The 24,491-nt window shown below is 37.1% G+C and overlaps 1 protein-coding gene across 1 annotated transcript; it reads left to right on the top strand.

Moving 5' to 3' along the window:
- The first annotated feature begins 743 nt into the window (after window positions 1-743).
- On the top strand, window positions 744-4,519 carry LOC114357759 (cadherin-24-like). Its single transcript, XM_028311537.1, has 4 exons — window positions 744-749; window positions 3,107-3,264; window positions 3,802-3,883; window positions 4,375-4,519. Exons 1-4 carry the CDS (start codon window positions 744-746, stop codon window positions 4,480-4,482), a joined length of 354 nt encoding a protein of 117 aa, XP_028167338.1. The 3' UTR covers window positions 4,483-4,519.
- Window positions 4,520-24,491: the final 19,972 nt, after the last annotated feature.

Here is a 24,491-nt window from a genome sequence, read left to right as displayed (position 1 = left end):
GCCTGTGAGTAAATAGCTAGTCAATTTTTAATATATCCAAGTAATAGGATATTAAACTCTCTCACATTTTGAGAGATTTCCATTCATTCAGTTGTACACCACAAGCTCTATAGAACACTTTACTTGTCTATTCTACCTAACTCTACGGTTTAGAATTATTAAGCACTGCTTATCACTGTTGGGTTTTTATTGGCAGTCAATCTGTACTCCTGGCACTACTGGCTACACAGGAGTTGGAGCGGTGGGAACGAGAGGTGGGAATAGTCCCGTTGACCATAAAACTAAAAAGCTTTTTGCTTGAGTTTTTTGTATGCCATGTGCCAAAGTACCTGGACTACCTGGCCAGTCATAAATATTTCAATTGATAAAATCGGTGACTTCATTTTTAATACCTACCGACTTTTAAATCAAACTAAAGCCTGCAAAATATAGAATGAAATAATGATTTATTTCATTCTATATTTTGCAATAAAAAAATATATCTTAATTTGAAATATTATTTTGCCAACGCTACAGTCCGTCGCCGCGGCTATTAATCATGGTTTATCGAGTGCTAATCCAGGTTTAAATAGATAACTATTTGAGCCCGCCATTGTCATCCGAACTCGTGCAGGGTTGCCCCGGGTTTGTCTGCTATGTGAATGAGATTAATTTGAATTTGATTTTTAGTTGATAGTGACTTGGGACTTTCGAATGGAATTTAAAATTAATAATTAAGTATGTTTTATTGAGACTGGGTTAAAATGATAGTAAGAAATAATGCCATTTAGAATTTTATTTTTGTGATGATGGCTTACAGATAGGTAAGTAGTAGAGTTTTTTTAATCAGATAAATTGGTCCAACCATATTATTATGGCAATTTTTAGTAGCGTTATAAGTATTATAGCTTGTATACTATGAGTCGGAACTGTTTACTGTTCTGCGTGTACTTTTTACAAAGTACCTACTCCTACTCATTTTGTTTCTTTCAATATTAAGAGCGTTTACGTCTAGCGTGGCATGTCAAGTTTAGGTAATTTCGATGCTATTTTTATTCACACTAAAATAATTATGGCTGTGTGCGTGTTCTCACGCTCTATAGTCAAACCAAAATACTTTGATCCACCATCGTAAAAGTGTGCCAGGCTGTCAAGTGACAGCCCAAAGAAACTATAAAATCTTCAAATCTTCTAACACCGACTCCATAATTATAAATAATGGTATACATTAGTCCTAATCAATAATAAATACGTAAATTCTTTATCAAATAGTAAATTATCAAAGGTTTTTTACTATTTTGAGAATATTTTATACAGCCTATGTTCAGCAGAAAAAAAATTTAATTTTAATGGTGAGAGATTTTTTCAAATCGGTTCTATTCAAAACAAACTTTTCCTGTTTACTATTCTTTTTTTATCCGGAAAATGCATAACATTTCATACCCACCAGCTGCGGGGGCAGCTAGTGGGTTATGTGGGGTTCTTCCTACCAGAAGGTGGGTAGCCCCTACACCCACTAAAAACCTGAATGTTTCTGCCATGATCCATATGAGTGACATGAGGGAACGCGGGACATCGCTATTGGCTGTTGCCTGTAGCATTCGTCCTTAGCCGCCACCAGACACCTCCATGTCTAGCGACCGAGGCCTGTTAGGAAGGGACAGTTGGAGACCATAAGCTGTCCTCTTGCGCCCAGGGTGTCGGCGGCGGATAACCGGAGTGTCGGCTTATGTTGTTTTGTCACTTTCGTTATGTTGCAACTGTTGAAATAATTATTAATAACCTGTGTAACAAAATACCAGTGGTGTCACCTAGTGTGTTTCTTGACTAACTATCTACTCTATTAAATTATATATGATTTTTTTAAAGATACGAGTATGTCTGTTATAAAGTAAATTATTCTGAACAACAACATTATGAGTTGAAGTATGTTCTTAGTAACAACATTATTAATTAAAACAATATGATCAATGAATGTTATGAAGAAAAAAGATCTGAAAATAAAAATTATGTATTTTAAATGGTTCTTGGTAGTAACAGTATTGATAAAAAAATTATGATTACTAACTGTTATGAGCTCCGATGGTAGTAATAAAAATGTATGAATAAAAAAAGTATGAAAAATAAAATTATGAAGAGAGATTATTATGAACACAAATCGGTAGTAAGACAAAGAATAGGATTTAGAATTTTATGTGAGCCAATATAGAACCGAAAATACCCAGTCCAATACAAACAAATATGTTCATGCACACAAATGTTTGTACTGTGCGGGAATCGAACCCGCTACCTCCGGAATAGTAGTCCGTTTCGAACCACTACACCAAACCGCCGACAAAATTGCAGAGAAAACATTTTCATGTATAATATTTTATTTTACCAAGACGAGACCACATAGCTCGCACTGTTAAAAAGTTACCAGATCTCGTGTACAGTCAAGCTTCTAAAATTCTACACCCTAATATACAAGCCCTAACTTCACAAACTCTACATATTCAAAATATGCGGCTTAAAATATTTTGGGAAGGCTAGAAATTCACACTAAAGGAAAAATAGTATCCCTCATTAGCAATATAGCAATACGTCTGTGTAGATTGAACAATCTACATAATATTTTATTTTACCAAGACGAGACCACATAGCTCGCACTGTTAAAAAGTTACCAGATCTCGTGTACAGTCAAGCTTCTAAAATTCTACACCCTAATATACAAGCCCTAACTTCACAAACTCTACATATTCAAAATATGCGGCTTAAAATATTTTGGGAAGGCTAGAAATTCACACTAAAGGAAAAATAGTATCCCTCATTAGCAATATAGCAATACGTCTATGTAGATTGTTCAATCTACACATAGCTCGTAGAGACGATAGCCGTTGGGGCAGAAAAGTTCTCGAGTGGCGACCACGGACTGGAAGACGTAGCGTGGGCAGGCCTCCTACTAGGTGGACCGACGATCTAGTAAAGGTCGCAAGAAGAGCCTGGATGCGGGCAGCGCAGGACCGTGCATTGTGGAAAACCACGGAGGAATCCTTTGTCCAGCAGTCAACGTCATTTGGCTGAAACGAACGAACGAGATAGTTCAATCTATATTGTTTTAGGCTTCAAAACATTTTTACTTCAACAGGGCAAGTTCCTAATCAACGCAGAGACAGGGGCTCTCACAGTGTCGGACTGGCTGGACCGCGAGACGCAAGCCACTTACAACCTGGTGGTAGAGGCGTGGGACAACTACCAGTTTGGCTACCTCAGTGGCGAGAGCCGGAACGCTTTCAAGCAGATAGTGTAAGTTGGACGTTTTGATAGTACTTTATGTATGAATATTATCACAAGCTCTCTGTCTGTGGCTTCAAGTGAATTAATCTGTCACAGAAAGTCTTTATGACAAGCGCATTCTCGATCAAAGACACGTCTTACCAAAAATTGTAACAGTTTAACAGTCCGTGAATAAGCTAAGACGTGGCGTGTTTGCATACGTTACTAGAAAAACCATCTTTCTAAGGTCAAGCTCAGGTTCTTTTCTAAGGTCCAATCTATTTCTACACAAATTTCATCTTAGATTCAGTATTAAAGTTATGAGAGATTAACCAGTAAAATTAGGACTATCTTCCGGTGGTCTAGGTCTTCTTTAGGCTACTGAAAAAACGCTTAGGCTTGGTTGCACCATCTTACTTTAACTTTGACAAACGTCAAAAATCTGTCAAACTCCATACAAAAAGCACCGGCTATCGTCATAGTTACTGCCATAGTAAGATGGTGCAACCCACCCTTAGTCAGCTGCTTTATTTGTTTTTTCATTTTAATATTCAAATTCCCTTTTAGAGTTCACGTTGAAGACGTAAACGACAACCCGCCAATACTCCAAATGCCGGAAGAGTGTACCACCATCACGGAGTTCCACAACCACCGCGAGCCCATAGTGTCGGTGTCAGCGACTGATGCCGACGACAACTCGTCGCCGAATGGACGCGTACAGTTTCACTTAGTCGGTGGAAAAGGACACGGTACGTAGACTTACCATCATCATTTCAGCTATATGACGTCCACTGCTGAATAGGTCTCCCCCAATGATGTCCACAAAAAAAAGGCTATACTCGGTGTTTCTTTACGAGATCGAATCAGAAATGAGGAGATACTAAAGTCGCTGATATAGCCCGAAGAATTAACAAGCTGAAGTGGCAATGGGCAGGGCACATACTATGCGGAATTGACGGCTAATGGGGCAGCAAGGTACTTGAGTTGAGGACTTGAGGCCACGTACTGGAAAGCGTAGCATCGGACGTCCACCTACAAAGTGGACTGACGACTTATCATCAAGTGACGATATTAATTATGTGCAGTAAGTACGTCAGCCCACTCCTGAATAATATATTTATCATCAAGGAGTTCCACAACCACCGCGAGCCCATAGTGTCGGTGTCGGCGACCGACGCCGACGACAACTCGTCGCCGAATGGACGCGTGCAGTTTCACTTGGTCGGGGGGAAAGGACACGGTACGTAGACTTACCATCATCATTTCAGCCATAGGACGTCCACTGCTGAACATAGCCCAATGATTTCCACAAAAAGACTATGCTCGGTGTTTCTTTACGAGATCGAATCAGAAATGAGATCTGTAAACGAACTAAAGTCGCTGACATAGCCCGATTAGCAAGCTGAAGTGGCAATGGGCAGGGCACATAGTACGCAGAACTGACGGCCGATGGGGCAGCAAGGTTCTGGAGTGGAAGCCACGTACCGGAAAGCGCAGCGTAAAATCAAAAATCAAAATCAAAATCAAAAATATTTATTCAGTTTAGACCACAAGTGGCACTTATGAACGTCAATAGAAAATAATAAAAAAAGAAAAAGGTAGCCCTTATGGGGCACTTTACATGTCTCCTTATCTTTTGGGCCCTACCAGCGCTTCGAGACAAACATATGGCAAGTGCTGAGAAGAAACGCCGGAACAAACTCAGTCACCACTTATTGCCAGGAATTATCTAACGGTAAGAATAGTCAAATTTAAGTACATCAAATATGTGCAGACTGAACTGACCACGCATCCTTGTCATCAATATAGTCTCGAACCTTGTAGTACCCTTTGGACATAAGGGTATTTTTTATATGTATCTTAAATTTGTTTATTGGCAATTCGACAAGGTTGTGTGGTATTTTGTTAAATATGGTAATACATTTCCCCAAGAATGAATTACCTATCTTATGCAACCTAAATGATGGAACAGCAAGTTTATTCTTATGTCTCGTGTTAAATGAGTGGACGTCACTTTTCTTAGTAAATAAATGTATATGTTTACGGACATACATAATGTTATCAAATATGTATTGCGAAGCCACAGTCAATATATTGATTTCTTTAAAAACTTCTCTAAGTCACTTTGATTTTTGGGTATTTCACGTTTTTTTAATTTGTGATTTCTTATTGTAAAATGCTTAAATCTACAAATTTTCTCAGATAACTATTTGCCCAAGGATCTATGCTATAGGATATAAATGTTTGTTAAATCGTTTTCACAGTATTTTTATAAAAATTTTAGCTTGTAAACTGACGCTAAAGTGGAAATTTACAAAACCTGTGTGGACTTATCTTGATAGAATTCTTGAATACTAAACTAATTGCAATATTTTCTCAATTAACTATTTAGACGACGAAATTGCCTAACTATTTATGCCTATAACATATTTGTAGTATTACTGGTTAATGATTGTAACGAGTTGAAAAAGTACTGTTTTTGCGCCAAACGGCGTAAACGCTCTTAAAAGTACTGTTTCAAACAAAATAAATTATACCCAGCCCAATAATGTATGGAATTTTAAGTCTACATCAGTTCTAGAATCGAAAACGCTACCCTAAATACTTTAGTAGTGAAGAAGCATCTTCTAAGCAAGCTGACTCTATCATAGAATATTAAGGTTCAGAGTAACAAAAAGGTACTTAGAGAAAATGGAGATACTTATTAGACTCTACCTACCTAGTAGACGTAGACCTCAAGACGTCATTGGACAAAAGGTGAAATTAATAATGAACGTGTTAGAATAATCCGGGCGTTTAGGGCGACCGCAGCCCTATCAACCCTCGCTTAAACAAAAACAACTGTGCTATTGTGGTGCGAGCAGTCCCGTTGATGACATGCTGGTTGATACTCTCCTTGAGTTTTAAACATTGGATTTGTTACTTCAATCTTGATTTTAAATAACTTGAAATTTTTACGAGTTCACCCAATGGTATTAAGAGCAGTCACACGGCAAGCGGTCTTGGCTTCGATTTTCACCTTAAGCTATCGATTTTCAAGTTATTAAAAAAAAGAGATGCGACTTTTAACGCTAAACATTTTATAAACTAAGTAAGTACCTACTTCAATCTTACTTGTTACTATTTAGTAATTGATATAATGGTTAAGTCAGCTGAAAAAGTGTGGCCATATTGATAAAATATCGTAAAATTAGATTTCAAAAGTCCAAACTATGGTAGCTCTACTCTACGCGTAAGCAAATATTATTTTTTCCAATATAGCGTTTGCTAAGTAAGTAATTTATTATTGAAGCAAACTCACTTCATCATCATCATCATCTCAGCCACAGGACGTCCACTGCTGAACATAATACTTACATGTTTTAAATCTCATACTTCGCGAATCTATGCAGGGTCAAACGCGATGCCCGCAAGCCGAGTACAAGTTTAGGGTGTAACCGTCAATCCCCTCGCGTTTGTGTTAACTCAACTAATAATGTGCCGACGATTCATATTGCCCGCAGGTTTGTCCTCGACACCTGTTTTGTGGTTTGTGTACATTGTTGCCATTAAAAAGTGGAGTAATAAAGTAACAAGCTATTTATTAATAATTATGAAAGTAAGGTTAACTTTTGTTAAGTTACATATTTACTTACGCAAGTAACTTCGTAGAGGTTTCAGTCAAGAAACTCTTTCTTGCTAATAAAAAGCATTTTCATTGAATGAAACATACATTTTTTGACATACCCACTCTTCTAGTATTATGAATGTCTTATGAGGATAAAAAGCGACCAGTTACTCATAGGTAATATCCATTGACCGTCGTTCTATCAATCTATTCCATAAATAAGAGCTCGATTACTGTTGCCCAGATGATTGTTCAGATACTTAATAATCTATACTAGCAATAAAATTAAGCACAAGCCAATATTTTGTACTATGTTCATTCGAGTTTAATTTTAGAACGTTATTTAATATAGTGCAGCTACTAAATCGTATTATAAACTTATATGGTAAGGCAATTAAACAACAATAAACAATTAATTACTTCTACCGATTGCAAAACAAAGCATAAATCAAACCGAACCAAATTACCTCGCCAAAATAAACCAGAAAACGTATTTTAAATACAATTTGACAAAACGCTCGCCCGCGCCACATTTCCCGCGCTAAGCTCCTTACCGTCGGCCATTTTGTCGGGCGTCATGACGACAACAAAATGGCGGCGGTCGCGTTCTTCGCACCGTTCAATTTGAATATAGAACAGCATACGTCGCCCAAGCTCCATGACACTAACTCATCGGATTGTGTGAGATGGCGCGAGAATCGTAAAAATATATTCCTTTATTAGAACAGAAATGGAATGGAGTCGCTAAAAAGAAATGTCTATTTTTATTTTATTTAGAGGATCTTGTTTATGTCGAAAACTTTATTCATGTTGTGCGCATGATAAAACGTCTCTAGGTATTTCTAAAATATGCTGCTGTTGCCAAACTTACAATGTCATACCTATTAATATAATTACTTATTCAATAACAAAGAAATCTTTTGTTCTGATCAAACAATTATTAGGCCTCATTATAATCATGACCTAAACGGTCTTTTTATTTCCTAATTAGGTACTTTCTATTACTTTTGCCTGTTTAGTTTGAAACCACTACCCGTAATATTCGCTTATTTCGTTTAATTCTTGTCATTATTGTTGGTAAAACCATAGTACCTTACACTTAAGTAATCTACTTACCTACCTACCTATAACTTATATACTATCAAAGCAGTTCACAAAGCCTCTCAATACATTTTCTAGTCCAAAATGGAGAATCGTAAGGCAGCGCTAAGAATATGTCGGTCAAAGCGCGGGCGCGAGAGATAGCAGAAAATCCGCCGGAGCAAAATGGCGCCCAACGCGGTGGAGCAAAAATGTATTAATAACTATCCGGGAGTTGTGGTGTCAAGACCTTGCTTTATTTATGAAGTTGTTTTTGTAGAAAAGATAAACCTCAAGGTTTTGGTTCTTTTGTGCAAAATTTACCTACGTTCTTGATACTCTGAAGTTAGTCTTCATTTCACTTTTTGAACTTAGTCGAAAATGGAGCTCTGTCATATACATACTATCCTTGATATTATATTATGTATGCTTAGGGTTTTGCTTATCCTTATTGAGTGGTCCCATTCTACACAGTAAGCCAGCCATCGGGGAGCTGGTCCCAATCCCTGACGCCTCATATGACTCTAACACTATGTCTTTCTGTAATAATTATGTTCGAAAACCACCCACAATCCTTACCTTCCTTTATCGGTAGTCCCTAGTACCAGTGGCCTGAAGAACTGAACAAATAATGTATCATCAAAATCCTTTAAAAACACAAGCTTGATTTAAGCTATCTCACAATTGAAATTACCAACATGATGCAATTAACATTTATGACTATGACTATAGTGCTATATTATGTCCAAATGTTAGGACACATCACGTTCATCATCAGTACTGAATGGCAAATCGCAAACTAAAAATACTTAATTAATAGAGCCCTTAATCGACCTCCAGCTGCGGTAGAGATATCAAAACCATTCCCATACGAAACAATACGACCGCGAGTGTCCCCGATATTAATTTCAAAATCTCTTGATAGCCACTTCAGCCATACCAACTCTACTTCAACGCGATTCCATTTATATTTCTGAAATGTACTTACACCCCCTTCACAAAGTTAGGTTTTCTATCCAAATAACAATTATCGACTTTATCGCAGACAAAATAGAGTCTACAACATGTGCAATAAAATATTGGTAAAAGAAACCCAGTGCAACGCGATAGGCACTTGACGTATTAGCGGTCAAAATAAATGAACAAAGAAATGCTTCCAACGTAAAAGACGGTTCACTGGTTTTTGTAGGACACATTGTTTTTTCCGCGGTTTTTCGGAGTCCGGCCCACTGTGCGGAGAGTAGAGCAGTTGGTTTTCCTATGAGAACGGAATATGGTGCATGTGGTATTGACGTGTTAACGTTTACACGAATATCCTGTTTGCAGTGTCCAGCAAAAAACCGATCCGTTCGGATTTGTAATTCGAATTTACACGACAGTCTAGTCCAGACATGATCCAGTCATGCAGGATCCCGCAAAACTGTATTGCCGTAGGAACGAGCCCTAAAAGTGCTTAATGACTTAATAATTATAAACGAAGGTTGAGGTGTTTTCAGAAGGTGAATGAACAATTCAGTTTTCTTAAATTTTTCCTTGACATTTTCCGATATAAATATCGGCATAACGGGGCGAGGACAAATCATATAAAGCAAAGATCCTTATAATCTGTCCAGTCGATAAGTTTGATTTAGAATCTTTTCTATTATTATTATTATTCTGCTATCCACATATCAAATCAATAACAGCTTACTCAAGCGTAGTAAGGGCACCTTCCTTGACCGATGTGTTACCACTCTTCCGCGCAGTTTAACCTATAATTGAGTTGAGTCACCCTGAGCCGTGTCAAATCGATACTGGAACATGTTTTAGCTCGCTTTTTTGGCAGGGTGACAATTGTTTTTGGGGAATACGAAAATTTTAACCGGTTTGCTCCGGTTATAGGAATAAATTCGAAAATCACATTGCATGTTCATTATGAAACTGCATTTTAAATATCACAGTAAACACAACTTTTAATGAGGTAAATATTTTTTTTTTATAAATAAGTATAACCTGTACTGTGGAGTATGAGTTATAAATAAATGGAGAACTAGCCTGTAAAAATCGTAAAATGATTATAGTATAAGATCCCGCTATACAACGACCTTCACCGAGATGCTTATTTGATGAAACATATTTTATATTCAATTTAACATGTCAATAATTATATTGCTTAAGGGTTGCCTAATAAATTTCAGTCCAGGATATGATTAATTAATCATTAAAAAAAGTTTTATTTTTAAATATTTCATCGGTTTGATTATTAAACAAACTCCATACCAATCGAAAGTATGAAGCCCATAGAATATGCAAACGTTAGGTTGCCTATTCTTTTCCAGTCATAACTCTCGGGTTGCCAGGTATAAACAGGTAAATTGATAGAGCATTTTGCATCGGTCTGATAATTTAATCAAATATAAATGAAAATAAAGATTATTTCATTATGAACACGGTGGTATAGGGTTGCCTGCGAAAAATCAGTCCTGAATGACGGTTGTCGAATTTTGTAAAGTGAAATTAAAACTGAAAGGTGACATTTTTCGAGTAGTTGGCAACATTTGGGAAAGACGAGTTGTATGAGGCGTTTGTGTGTCTTGTCAAGAGGTGTCGCTTGGGTGAAGAAATTTCTCCAGTGTTGCCATGCTTTCGGAGATTTGGTCCAAAAATGTCGAAAGTGGAAATAACGACTTCCGGTCAAAAATTTGGATGACGCCTCCTGCAAAAGGGTCGTACAAATGACATTTGACCATTTTCATCTCGATCACCTGGCAACACTTGCAGCTATGGGGAAAAGTATTTTTTTTCGACATGGGTGTCTTTAAAGTTAAGGACGGACAGAAGGAGATATGGCAGAAAAAATCCAAAAATGGGGTTTGGTCGGTTATACGACCCAAATTATGGGAAAAATCCGAAAATTCAGAAAATCAAGATGGCGACCGAGTGAGCGGCCATTTTGTAAAAAGTTTCAGATTTCTGATTTTTCAAATGCATTTTTTGGGCAGTTGGCAACATTTGGGAAACTCGAGTTGTATAGAGCGATTACGTAGTTTGCTAAGGAGTATCGTTTGGAAAAACAACATTTTCCAGTGTTGCCATACTTTGAAAGATTTGGTCAAAACATGTAAAAAATGGAAATAACGACTTTTGGTCCAAAATTTGGATGACGCCTCCTGCAAATAGGTCAAACTAATGACATTTGACTATTTTTATCTCGATTACCTGGCAACACTGGCAGTTACGGGGCCACAAAATTTTGGGACTTGGGTGGTTTTAAGGAATTGTTTCACGGGATTGGTTTAAGTTAGAAAAAAAGTAAAAATGGGTTTCGGCGCGGAAAATGGTCTAGATTAAGCGAAAAATGCAATAAGTATGGCAACACTGGAAAATGTTGTTTTTCCAAACGATACTCCTTAGCAAACTACGTAATCGCTCTATACAACTCGAGTTTCCCAAATGTTGCCAACTGCCCAAAAAATGCATTTGAAAAATCAGAAATCTGAAACTTTTTACAAAATGGCCGCTCACTCGGTCGCCATCTTGATTTTCTGAATTTTCGGATTTTTCCCATAATTTGGGTCGTATAACCGACCAAACCCCATTTTTGGATTTTTTCTGCCATATCTCCTTCTGTCCGTCCTTAACTTTAAAGACACCCATGTCGAAAAAAAATACTTTTCCCCATAGCTGCAAGTGTTGCCAGGTGATCGAGATGAAAATGGTCAAATGTCATTTGTACGACCCTTTTGCAGGAGGCGTCATCCAAATTTTTGACCGGAAGTCGTTATTTCCACTTTCGACATTTTTGGACCAAATCTCCGAAAGCATGGCAACACTGGAGAAATTTCTTCACCCAAGCGACACCTCTTGACAAGACACACAAACGCCTCATACAACTCGTCTTTCCCAAATGTTGCCAACTACTCGAAAAATGTCACCTTTCAGTTTTAATTTCACTTTACAAAATTCGACAACCGTCATTCAGGACTGATTTTTCGCAGGCAACCCTATACCACCGTGTTCATAATGAAATAATCTTTATTTTCATTTATATTTGATTAAATTATCAGACCGATGCAAAATGCTCTATCAATTTACCTGTTTATACCTGGCAACCCGAGAGTTATGACTGGAAAAGAATAGGCAACCTAACGTTTGCATATTCTATGGGCTTCATACTTTCGATTGGTATGGAGTTTGTTTAATAATCAAACCGATGAAATATTTAAAAATAAAACTTTTTTTAATGATTAATTAATCATATCCTGGACTGAAATTTATTAGGCAACCCATCCCAACTAATATTATAAATGCGAAAGTAACTCTGTCTGTCTGTCTGTCTGTCTGTCTGTCTGTCTGTCTGTCTGTCTGTCTGTCTGTCTGTCTGTTACGCTTTCCCGCTTAAACCTCGCAACCGATTTTGATGAAATTTGGCATAGAGATAGTTTGAGTCCCGGGAAAGAACATAGGATAGTTTTTATCCCGGTTTTTGAAACAGGGACGCGCGCGATAAAGTTTTTCTGTGACAGACAAAATTCCACGCGGGCGAAGCCGCGGGCGGAAAGCTAGTAAGCAATATAATTATTGACATGTTAAATTGAATATAAAATATGTTTCATCAAATAAGCATCTCGGTGAAGGTCGTTGTATAGCGGGATCTTAGACTATTATTTTCAGCAAATCGAATACAAATCAAATCTGACGTATTATACTTACTCGTATTTGAAGCTTTAGAATTACCTATTCTCACAAATCACACAAACGGAATTGAATCTGCGGTATTATTAATTGGAATTTTGGACTAATTGCTAACGCAATTAGAAAGAAACAATTGTTAGTGTTTTAAAAATAAATTTAAATAAATATAAAATTATATTAATTCAGTCGGTAAGCTTGAAAGAATGACAGGTCAAAATTAAACAGACATAATAATTACCTTATTTTTAGAGACCTTTATAATAATGGACACGTGTCTCATGCCTCATGACTGCCTGTGCCTTGCTAATCCCGTTTTTTACACCCTTTTCAATAAGTCCGTATCATTACCTCTAGTAATAGACATCTCCAGCAAATGATCCGAACCCTTGCTCCGTCAGTCTGCGGCGCCTCATGGGACAAAAAGCGGCGCTAAAACGTCTCCCGCCGGCAAATCATATTCCGCTAAATTCGTTACGTGCCCGCGACTTGTGGCGCTGACCTGGCACACTAGGGAAACTGGTGGACATGATCTTTTGACAATAAATACAAAAAAATGTTATCTCTATTAATATTATAAATGCGAAAGTAACTATATCTGAAAATTTAAAGCAATATGTAACTATGTCTGTCTGTTGCGCTTGCACGCTTAATCCACTAAACCGATTTTGGTGAGATTTGGTGTAGTTTGGGTCCCGGGAAAGTTTGTAGCCCAGTTTTTGGTGAATACCTGAAAAAGCTAGTAAAGATTCAGAAAGTACTTGGTATCAAGCTATTAGATGATAAATTATTGTCCTTAGATCTATTTCTCTCTATCCTTCTGAAATCTTATTTTCGTATGTACTTATGAAATGACACCAACCAGGCACCCGTAGAATGGTAGACCATCTTTTAAACCGATACGTGAATTTTCACTATTGATGTAAATCATCTCTCTTTGGCATGAATAATTGGGAAAATCAAAAAACCTTAACATTCAAAATAGATTATACAAATTCCATCTGAATATCAGTAGGCTAATTACGTTTTTTAACCAATTTAGTGTAGCATCGTCACACTACCGTTTACTACACTTTTTTGGAGGAAATAGATATTAAACAACAAAAATTCGATGATTAATAAAAATAGCTTTTAAAATATCCACACTATTCTTCCTGCAACTACATCGCTGTGAAAGCAATACTGTATCGGGTTTTTAGTGGCTGCAGGATTCAACTGTCACTTGGCACAAAATATTGGGTGAGAACCTTTCGGACGCTCTGCTGGCTGATTGATTTTCTGATTGGACTGTACTTTTCTATCGGCTAGTAATAGAGATGGTGAGGGCTCTTACGTTTGATTTAGGTCTTTATTTTGGTCGTTTTATTGTTGAAACTGTGATAGCCGCAGGCAGTTCTATTTGCTGATTTATAAAATCTTTAGTTTAAAACTTTTGCTTCTTCCGTCGTAGGTTTTATAACAAATGAACTTAGGCCCCTGTTGGGTGCTTAAAGTAAGTTTTCAAAGACTATAAAAACATTATGCGCCTTACACCGTGCATGCGTAATTGAAACTGTAACGCCCTGGCGCCCGTATTCACAAACATTACTATGAGGTCTCACAGCGCGTGGACGTACAGGGTGAAACATGCACCAATCATAGAGCTCTATTCAACGCTGTGCGTTCGATTTGCTGCTTCACTTAAGCAAGCATCGTTTAATCTCTGTAAAACACCAATCTGACCAATGAGCTTGCACAAATAGATATCTGCGGCGGCCAATAGATCTCTACGTAAACCGCGTAACAGTGCCGAAATGTTGGAATCGTGGAAAAAACGTTATGCCGGAATGAAAACAAGACAGGTGAAAATACACTAGGTGTTATGACGGTGCTAATTAAATTATTTAATTATAAAACTCTCAAAAACAACACACATAAACTTATACGAAGATCACATTGTCCCTTCACACATCAAAAATATTCCAATCATCACTGAACAAGTGCAGCATTTCCCAAACAACTGACACTTTATTAATATTTTTATCGGAATTAAAACCTTTATCTGATTTCGTTCGCATATAAAATAATTTTGTCGCCAGTAAGCTGATGTGTTTTCACGGTGCGCTGCCTTTGTATTGAATAGTTTTTTATTAACTTCGCAATTATTTTTTACTGATCCGAATATGATGGAGTGGCGTAGATTTTATTGACACAATGGACAGTGCAGTGTTGGGATATTAATTTAATCCAATAGATTCTTTACCATAAACCCTGGCCATAAATAAAGACATAAAAAATGCGGATTTTTTTTTCAATAATAGCATTTAACCACCTTTTGAGCTATCTTTAAGTCTAGCCTAGCATTTAAGGACAGAAAAAATAAACATGAAATCTGTTTTTATTGCCAAAGGTTACTTTATTTTTTTTTATTATAGAGTTTCTGAGAATTCGTAAATCTCGTGTATCCTACCTACTTAATAATAAGATGGTTCATTTTAAAGTAGAGATAATGAAAATTTCAAATGAAAAGAAAATGAATTTTCACCTCGAGAAAACAAATTAAAAATCAAATATTGTAAGGGTGGTAATCCACTCATCTTGTTATATCGTCGGGCGAGCGAGTATCGTGTATAATCCGCGAATGTTCGGCGTACACTTTAACCAATACGTGACCACTGCCACTGAGTACAGCAAGTACGAATATAATTGGATGTGCTTCATTAAAATTTGTGAATTAAGAGTAAGAGAGTAGTGTATTTGAAATTTTCAAGAAGTGAGAACATAAACAGCGCAGGACCGTTAATTGTGGAAAACCTTGGAGGAGGCTTTTGTCTAGCAGTGGACGTCATTCGGCTGAAACGAACGAACGAACGAGAACATAACCACAAATCGACGTTAGTTAAAAATGTGATGTTCTAAAACAAAGCATAGCTTTTGTTTCCGTTTTGCAGAAAGATGCAAAACGGAAAAGTTTTTTTAAATGTACAACTCGTAGTAATCTTAACCTTAAACGTAATTTACATGAAGACAAAGGGTTTCCTCAAGGCTTTTCACTTCGGAAAACTACACTAATGAGTCAAACCATACTAAGCAGAAACTTTATAATCATTATAGAGCTTGCCGCTGCATAAATTTAAGCTTAGTTATCAATAGCAAACTCCCAAACCATAACAGATAAATAACAGACACAAGCCAGGGGCCTGTATTTTACAAAAATACCACATCCACCTTTCACCACTCCCATCGCAGCCCCGGCAGGCTTGTCTCTCGTCTCCCACAATCGGCTCAGGACTCATCGTGGCGTAAAATTGTGTTTGACGCTCGGCCGCCGGGCAGGGCGCGGGGCGGGAAATTAACGCGGCTTAGCACGAAATCTCCGTGTTATGATTTTGCTGTAAAACGATTATCGCTTAAGTGTGTTGCCGGCTTAACGTGGCGGGATTGACAGGTGTTATTTTTGATGGTGGTTTTTGAAGCTTTCTACGTTTGCTTTCAGGAGTTTACGGGGTCGTACTAGAATTAGTAGAAATTAGTTTTTAATTAAAGTTTTTTTCTTTAATACTCGTAGTAACTATGAAGGTTATAACATAGTTCAGATAATATCAGAAGTTATAATTCTCAGAGCTCATATCAGAGATAGAGAAAATATACAAAACATAGAGCGTGGCTCTCTATATTTTCCAATAAATTAAATAATTTAAATGTAGAGTCAGTAACGACTATTTGCACTATCTGCAGTCTTACAATCATTAAACATTTTAACTTTATCTCCCGGTACCCTCAAGAGACCGTTTCGAAAAGTGCAGTCACGACTGCACCAATCCAGTTGATTGCGGCAGAGTGGGAACTATTAGGCAATTCCGTTCTTTCCCCTTTTTTAATTATAACTTTTTTGGGAACCACTAGATAATAAAACCATAAAAGTATGTAACAATTTATAGATAGAAGTTTTTTGCGCGCTACACTCGAGGTTAAATGCTTATTTGGTGAACTAGACCTATGACCTTATCTAGTATAACTAACATCTATAAAAGAACCTGCTGTTATTGAACTATTGTTGTAACCACCACTGTTATGTTGTGATTGTCATTCACACAAAAATGGTTTAGGTATCTTTATATGGCTTGGTCATATATCGTACTACAAGAACTATTGTATGACAGAAAAGTAGTGGAGAGTGAATATAATTTTATCAGCTTACACTCATGTGAATGTAGCAAAATGGCCCAGCCACATATTTTGACTATGGTGTAGAGTTTGTGAAGTTAGGCCGTAGAGTTAGGGTGTGTAGAGTTACAAAACTTAGAAGCTTGGCTCTATATGAGTTCTAATAACTTTTTGACAATGTAAGTCATAAAATATGGTTCGTCTTGGCAACGTTTTACATGAAAATATTGTAATTAGGATGAAAAAACTTACGAAAAAAGCCATATCACTGCTAAGTTTTGAAATACTACAAAACTTAAACCAATTCCACCTCAAACAGTCCAAAGCGTTTTGAAATTCCGTCCAAAATCTGTAAATGAATATTCAACCAAAACAGTAGGTCACAACACGCGCAGATATGAATACTGTATCTACCCGCGTGGTAATCCCAGATTGAATCAGGATGCCTTGTAGCGGCTTAAGATCATGAATAACGACGCATATGTATGGAGGCGAGGTACAGCACGCTCCAGTTTAGGGTTTGATTTGAAATAATACTGGACTGAACCAGTCACCACGTTTCTGAAGCAATATGTTTCATAAATTCACGATTTCACTCACGTAAAATCGGAAAATATAATAGAGTTCAAATTTTCAGCGTGCCACTGAACTGTCAAATAGTTGCAAAAAAACGGTTGTGTTTGACGTGACGGTGACGGCATCACGCATCTTTTTTTATCACACAGTGTTGCTGCTAGTAACATCTCGTCGCTTAGTTCATTGTTGCTCTATTTTGCTAGGTATAGTAACTTTATGGCATAGGATTGCCTTTTCTAGATGACGCTACTGGACTACTGTGAACAGTGGTGAGCCCGCTCCTAACACGAGCTAATCCTGAGCTTGTCTTGAAAGTTTGTGGTTAAATACTTTATGAGCTATGTTGAGGTGGTCACCCTGGAAAATTTAATGGTTACATGGGTTTTTACAAAGTGATTTTATGACGTGCCAGTAATACTTTAACCTTACCACTGCTTCAGGACAATAAATGGGCCAATTTTATAATATCATCAAACTTCTAACACCCTGTACTGGGCATTAAGACAGTCCGGCGCGGCTTATTTAAACCGAAGACGGTGGGAGTCCGCACCTGGCGGTTGGTTAAACTATCGCTAACGTTATGGCGAGCTATGGAGTACTGGCTGATGAACAAGTTTAAATGATTCATAGCAAAATACTAATGATTCAGTAAGACTAAGTGAATGTGAATGCGGCGTGTCAAGAGCTAAGTGTGACGTTTCCGTAGATATTCGTTAGTTCGGATAGTCGTTAATGTATCGATAGAAAAAGGGCACCTGACGTCATGTTTTAGTAACTTTATTTTGAATCATTTGCTCTTATTTGATTAGGATTTGGGTTAGGTAGAGATCGGCTTCAGTCAGCAAATCTTAGAGATCAGGCAGGGCAAGTTATTTGCATTTTGTATTTTTTTACCTCGTGGAAAAAGGTAAATAGTATTTTTAGTGATTTTAAACTGTTTCAATACTGCAATTTAAGTTACGAGTATCATGGAGGCGATTTATGTTTTATGACTTTTAGAATTTTTAAAAAATAAACATTAGTACTATTGGGGTTTTTAATCGAATTAAATATCAACTCACAATGACAATAACTCGCCATAATAACCCCACAAACGTCGTAAACTATTCGAAGGACCATTCGTTTGAAATCTGTTCGACCCGTATCGATATGAAAACGGTTCATAACGTTTCGGAATCGAATTGAAATCGACAACGCGATTGAATTTGCGAGTTTCGAGTGAGGAGCGCAATCGAGCGTGGGCTAATGGCGAGATTATGCGAATGCGCTGAACAACTGTTTGAAATTTTTCGTTTAAGTTATGATTGAGATTGTGTTTTTCTTTTGAATCGATTTTGGCATAGCCATGACTTGGGAACAGCTTAAAATACCGTATTCTATACTCCATCCATCATATTACAAAAATTGCAAAAAGGTCTAGAAATGCGTTTGTTAGATATGAATTTATATTTTGAGGAAAGCTTGTATTCTATTACTTATGTAGCAGTGGACAGAAACTGGCTGATGAAGATAGAGTTTGACCATCCATGTTACTTTTTAAACCTACAATTGATACTAAAACAGTACTATTATTCAGTGCTAAAACGATTATGGTTGTCACTAGCACCATACATCGAATATACCAGCATATATATGTATATAGCACCATACATATCATACATACATAGAATATGTTGGAAACTTCTCTTTTTATAACCATTTGTAACCGTATTCTGGCAAATAAATGATTTATTATTATTATTACAACAAAGCCAAACGTCATCATTTCTAAACTCCAAATTAAAAACGGTCATTAAGTTAAACGCGTGGCACTCGCTTCTATTTGTTCCGAACCAAATTGAACCCTTTGCCAAATAAATCATATTTAAAAAAGTCTTCTATCGCTTCACTCAAAACGCATGCCACTAAGCGCGATCAGATCTAACAAAACATAAATTTAAATTTTGAATCGCACCCTTTGAATGCTCCCCTTGCGTATTTCGAAAATCATGAAGCATCCACCCAATCTATTTTAGATTTTAAGTTGATCCGGTTTAGAGCACATTCTTGAATGGAATATCCAAAGGTGCGAGTCCAAGCGCTTTTGTTTTAAACTCAAGCTGAACCAGAATCGCTTCAAGCGCTGTTTTTACAAAGAGTTTAATAGAATTTGGCGTATCTTACTAATGGAAACGGTTGGTGTAATGAAATAAGGTATTTTTGTCCGTAATGGCGAATGTTGGCGGCGATTTATTAAAAATTGCTCGTTTTATTTCAATATGCGACGCGGAGCTTGAATCTGCTTTATTCGCTTTCGTACTTCGATTGCTAACTTTTTACAATTTATGATTGGAGTGGTTTGATTTTAATGAAATATGGACTTAACCGATCATTGGGTTATCAGATAATTTAATCCCTACTCACTCAGGTGCTGTCTGTAGCACATTGCATGTAGCATGGTGTTTTTTTAAAGCTACAGCTTTTCTTTATAAGTAATGACTGAAACACATAATTCATTAATTTATCCATTTTTCAAGTGACACGTCTTTATTTTTTCCATCGTTACTTTTAATTGCGCCTAATTACAAGAACTTAGGTTAAAACCGCCCACACAATTTCCAAGCGAAAAAGCAGAGGAAATCTTTTGAGACAATTAAGCGACTTATAAAAATACCTCGAGCGAATTATCTTAATCTTCCTCCATATACCAACTGTCAAGTCCTTGGGAAAAAACCGGGAAAAAATCCAGTGCTTATCTGCGATCGCACTCCCTAACAAAGGGGGGTAAGGGATATTTAGCATAATGAGTGACATCTCTGCAACGTTTAGGGGGAACAGGACGGAGATATAGAGGTTTTCGTTTGTTGGTGAGGGATAGAGATAGGTTTGTGGAGAACAATATCCCAATCTTGTTTCTGGGCCATTTCCTTTAATTAGCAGCGGAGGACAGAAGACTATTTATCTGGCTCCTGATAGTGGCTGCAAGGTTTGTTCTGTTGGCTTGAAGGGTTGCTTTATGGCGGCGATAACGTGTGCTGAGCTTTCAAATGCATGTTTTAATGACGATCCGTGGGAGCTGCTTTGCTGTGGACAAAGAAAACTGTGATTACTTTGCATTACAAATGAAACATTTTGGTGTCTATTTATTGATGAACTTGAGCTACTTTTCACTGACAAGAGGTTGCTTGACCTTCACTAGTTGGGTTTTTATTGGCAGTTAAGCTGTAGATCCTGGCTACACAGGATTTGCAGTGGTGGGAACGAGCGGTGGGAAAAGTACCGTGACAAGAGGTTATTTGTGATTCCTTCTTGAGGAGTAATATCCCGGTGTTAGAAGTATGGTATCCTATCATTATGTGAACTATCATTATCGTTCTTAACTTTACCTATTTCAAATGATTTTTTTTTGGGAAAATTCATATAACAAATGAAAGCATACAACATCCAATATATCATTGGAAAATCCCAAAGGTGCCTGCCAAGAACTTGGATTAATAATATCCATCTTATCAATATGCTTCTGCATAATGCGTTTGGCAAGATTTTCCAGCGTAATCTTGGCTGTGGAGGGAAAATCAACAAAAAATAGTTCATAAATCACCGTGCAGACGGCGGAATACGGAATGAGCCACCAGTGCCACCACTCATTGCGGGTGATCTTTTATGTTGGAACGATCATTTTGTGATGTAAGCGAATTATGATGGTGTGGGGATAGAAGTACCTAAGATTCCAGCATACGTGTTTACATTTTGCTTAATAATTATGTGTTTTACCAACTTATTATTTTTTGTAAATATTTATTATCACAACACACATACTCGTATTATCAAATTCAAGAATGTGATCGGAAGTTCTTTTTTCGCTTAGACCCTGTAAAAAATTATTAAGACCGAGTTGCACCACCTAACTTTTGTAGCGATAACGATAGCCGGTGTTTTTTGTATGGAGTTTGACATATTTTTGACGTTTGTTATAGTCAATGTAAGATGGTACAACCCAGCCTAAGTAGAAGCACGTTCTAAAACGTTCTTAGGTCTTATATAGCACCAGATTTTGTTACTTGGGTAGTGAGTGAGCTTTTATTTTTATGGAACAAAAAACATAATTGCAGCGGCTTTAGTAACTGTTACTGTAATCAGAATGCAAATAATATTCATAAACCAACTTCAAAATTTTATTTTTACTTACAGCAATGTCTTTTGTGATCGTATTTTGTTTCGTTCTCACAAATTACAATACAGCCCCAGGCTCAAATTATCCGTATTTTATAAACAAAAATATTTCTCTTACAATTAATTCACCTCACAAATTAAAAGACAAAAAGTTAACAATGGCAATAGTGCCATCCGCGCTTCCTGCCCTGTGCTCTGGCTTTTCTTTCCTTTCCATTTTTCCTTCCTTTTTTCCGTTCTTTTCCCTTTCCTATGGAACAAGGAGTTTTTCTGTTCATTTGTTTTGGCCCCGACAGGATTTCTTGGTCCCGTATTTCACGCTCATATTGTCACAGATTTGCATACAGCCCGGACTTTCTGTGGGCTTTGCTTTTTACTTTTTTAAAGCTTTGTGCAGAGAAAGGTGGTATAATAATAGGTACATACTTGTGGCCCGAATATTTTTATATTACCTATTACAGGTTTTTTCTTCAATTCCAATGAGGATCAGTACTGTTGTAGAAAATTCAATAAAACTAGTATCTACGTTAATCTTTAAGACATAAGAAAGATATATCTTTTTGAATTATCCAAATCGGACCATTACTTACGAAGATATTAAGTAATAAACATAGGCCGTTTTTGCCGCTAAAAGTCAACGTACGCAAGGCCGCGTGACGTCATTATATCCGAATCGAGCGCAGCCGGCGTACTAATGGGATGGAAAATATTTTTTTCCGGCTAAACTATCAGTTTTAGAAAAAAACTTTTAATAACATTTATTCTTCAAAATAAAGTAACCTATCGACCAGTAATTTTTAAAAATAAAAATTGTGAAAAATAAGTATTGCTATGTCCAAAAACCACATTTTCATAGGATTCGATGCAATGCGGAGACGCGGTTGGGGTGAGTGTAACTTTATCGATAGCTTACTTTATTCTGATGAATAAATGTCATTACAAGTTTTTCTCTAAAACTGATAATTTGGCTAGAAAAAAATATTTTCTATCCACGCAGTACGCCGGCAGCGTACGGATCGGATATAATGACGTCATCGTCCCCGCGCCGGGCGGTCAGTGAATTTTTTTAGTAATTTGGCCATAACTTCGTCAATTTTTGTCGTAGAACAAAAATTTTTGCACTGTGTATTAAGGATTTCTTAGCCCTATAAATCTGCATTCACAGCTAAAAATCGAAATGATCCTCATTGTGGCTTTTAAAAATCGTTTAAGAGCATTATGTTTATGGAGCTGCGAGTGTTGTTCATCATCCTAATTAGCCACCGGACGTCCACTGCTTAACATAGGTCTCCCTCAATGATTTTCAGATTAGCCGATTGGTGGCGGCCTGCATCTAGCGCCTTCCTACTACTTTTATGAGGTCGTCTGTCAATCTTGTGGGTGGATTTTGTTGTAATGATAAAGAATCCTATAGACCGAGAATCATCACTAAGCTTAATTTATGTAGCGTTTTAGGCAAGCATTTATCTGACCTTGAAAATTATAACAGTACTAACTAGTAGCATTACAAATTATTGTTCTATACTTTTACATCCATCTGCAAAAATGCCCGTCAATACCCCAGCCATACGATCCTCATACACTGCACCACATATGTCTAAGTGGAGCGCCATAATTAAAAGCATGGTGCTGTAAGGGGACGTAATGCAATTACGCTAGAATTTTTCGCGGCATATGGCGGCCGATCGACAAGTGCGGGGTGTGCGGTTTTTTAGACGATAACAGAGTTGATGCGGCTTCTTTTGATAGTGCGATATTTATTTTTACGGTTGAATCAAATGTAAGGGCCCTTTTCCACGGCTATCCAGTTTTGCGAAATCCTGTAATGCAGGATCTCTCAAAACTGGACAGTCGTGTGAACACACAAGTGTGTTATGAAATTCCAATTCCAAAACCGATCGGTTTTTTTGCGGGACACTGCAAACGGGATCGTCGTGTGAATGTTAATATTAAAACATGCATACTATTAAATGTACCGTAAACTACACTTTTGGTACTTTTTTGGTCAATTTTCTTTTATTCCAAATATCTATGTTGTTTTATACCAAGACATTCTAAACATAGTATAATTTTTCTTCATATATTTCCCGATTTTTTATACCAACTCGACCGTAGATTGCAATGCATCTAACTAATGCATCGTTTCATTAGCTAGGGGCGCAGGCGCATTCCCCAGAGTGCCTTAAGCCCAAACGTACATATGGCATGTAAATGCCCATCGTATTGACTGGGACCCCAGTGAGTTGTTGACTGGGCGAAATGCGGTCGATGATTTAAATAGCGTTTAAAATATTGAAAATATCGTGGGCAAAAATGGATCTGACAGTAGGTAAATAAGTAGGCACCTTAAGTAGTAAACAATTACAATCTTTCTTTTTTGAAACACTGTACTTTTGATTGATACAAACAAAAATATTTATCTATTTACCTACCAACTTTTTAGAATTTTCTGTAACTTGCTGACAATAAAGCTGCAAGATTTTGGGCAAATAATATAAAAAGAGAATTACTGAAAAATGTCTAGGGAATTTTCTCCCTCTTTCCAATCTTTTAAACTAGGTATTTAGACACAAATGCATGGGCTTTTGATGAATTCCATCTTGGATTTTGTCATCATCACCCACAACTAAATTAGATTCAGACTAAACTCAGTCTCAGTTTTATAATGAAACAACCTTTTTCGCAGTCTAATAATGCTTATTGATTGCCATTCCTGCTCAACCTGACATCAAAGTGGGGCATCTGATTACAATGCATTGATAACTCACTTTTGTAGGGGACCATTATAATGATCAGATGGTAGACGACCACTGTCACATATGCTGCTTAGTTTGGTGTAGGGTGAATGGAGGAACTTGATACTTGACAGGTTCACGGTCAAATTTTTGTCTCGGAAAAAATATCAAGAATATCTGGTACATGTGTGGTTATTGACTTATTGATACATTTCCAAAAATTTTTAAAGCCTGCTCGAAAGAACTATACGAGTATTATTAAGCGCTTAATCCCCTACGACCATTTACTT

The sequence above is a fragment of the Ostrinia furnacalis genome, unplaced genomic scaffold, assembly GCF_004193835.3.
Source record: "Ostrinia furnacalis isolate ACB-3 unplaced genomic scaffold, ASM419383v2 OfSCF0225, whole genome shotgun sequence".
Taxonomy (NCBI): Eukaryota; Metazoa; Arthropoda; class Insecta; order Lepidoptera; family Crambidae; genus Ostrinia; species Ostrinia furnacalis.
The sequence above is the reverse complement of the archived record's forward strand: the minus strand, read 5'-3'. Positions and strand labels throughout refer to the sequence as shown.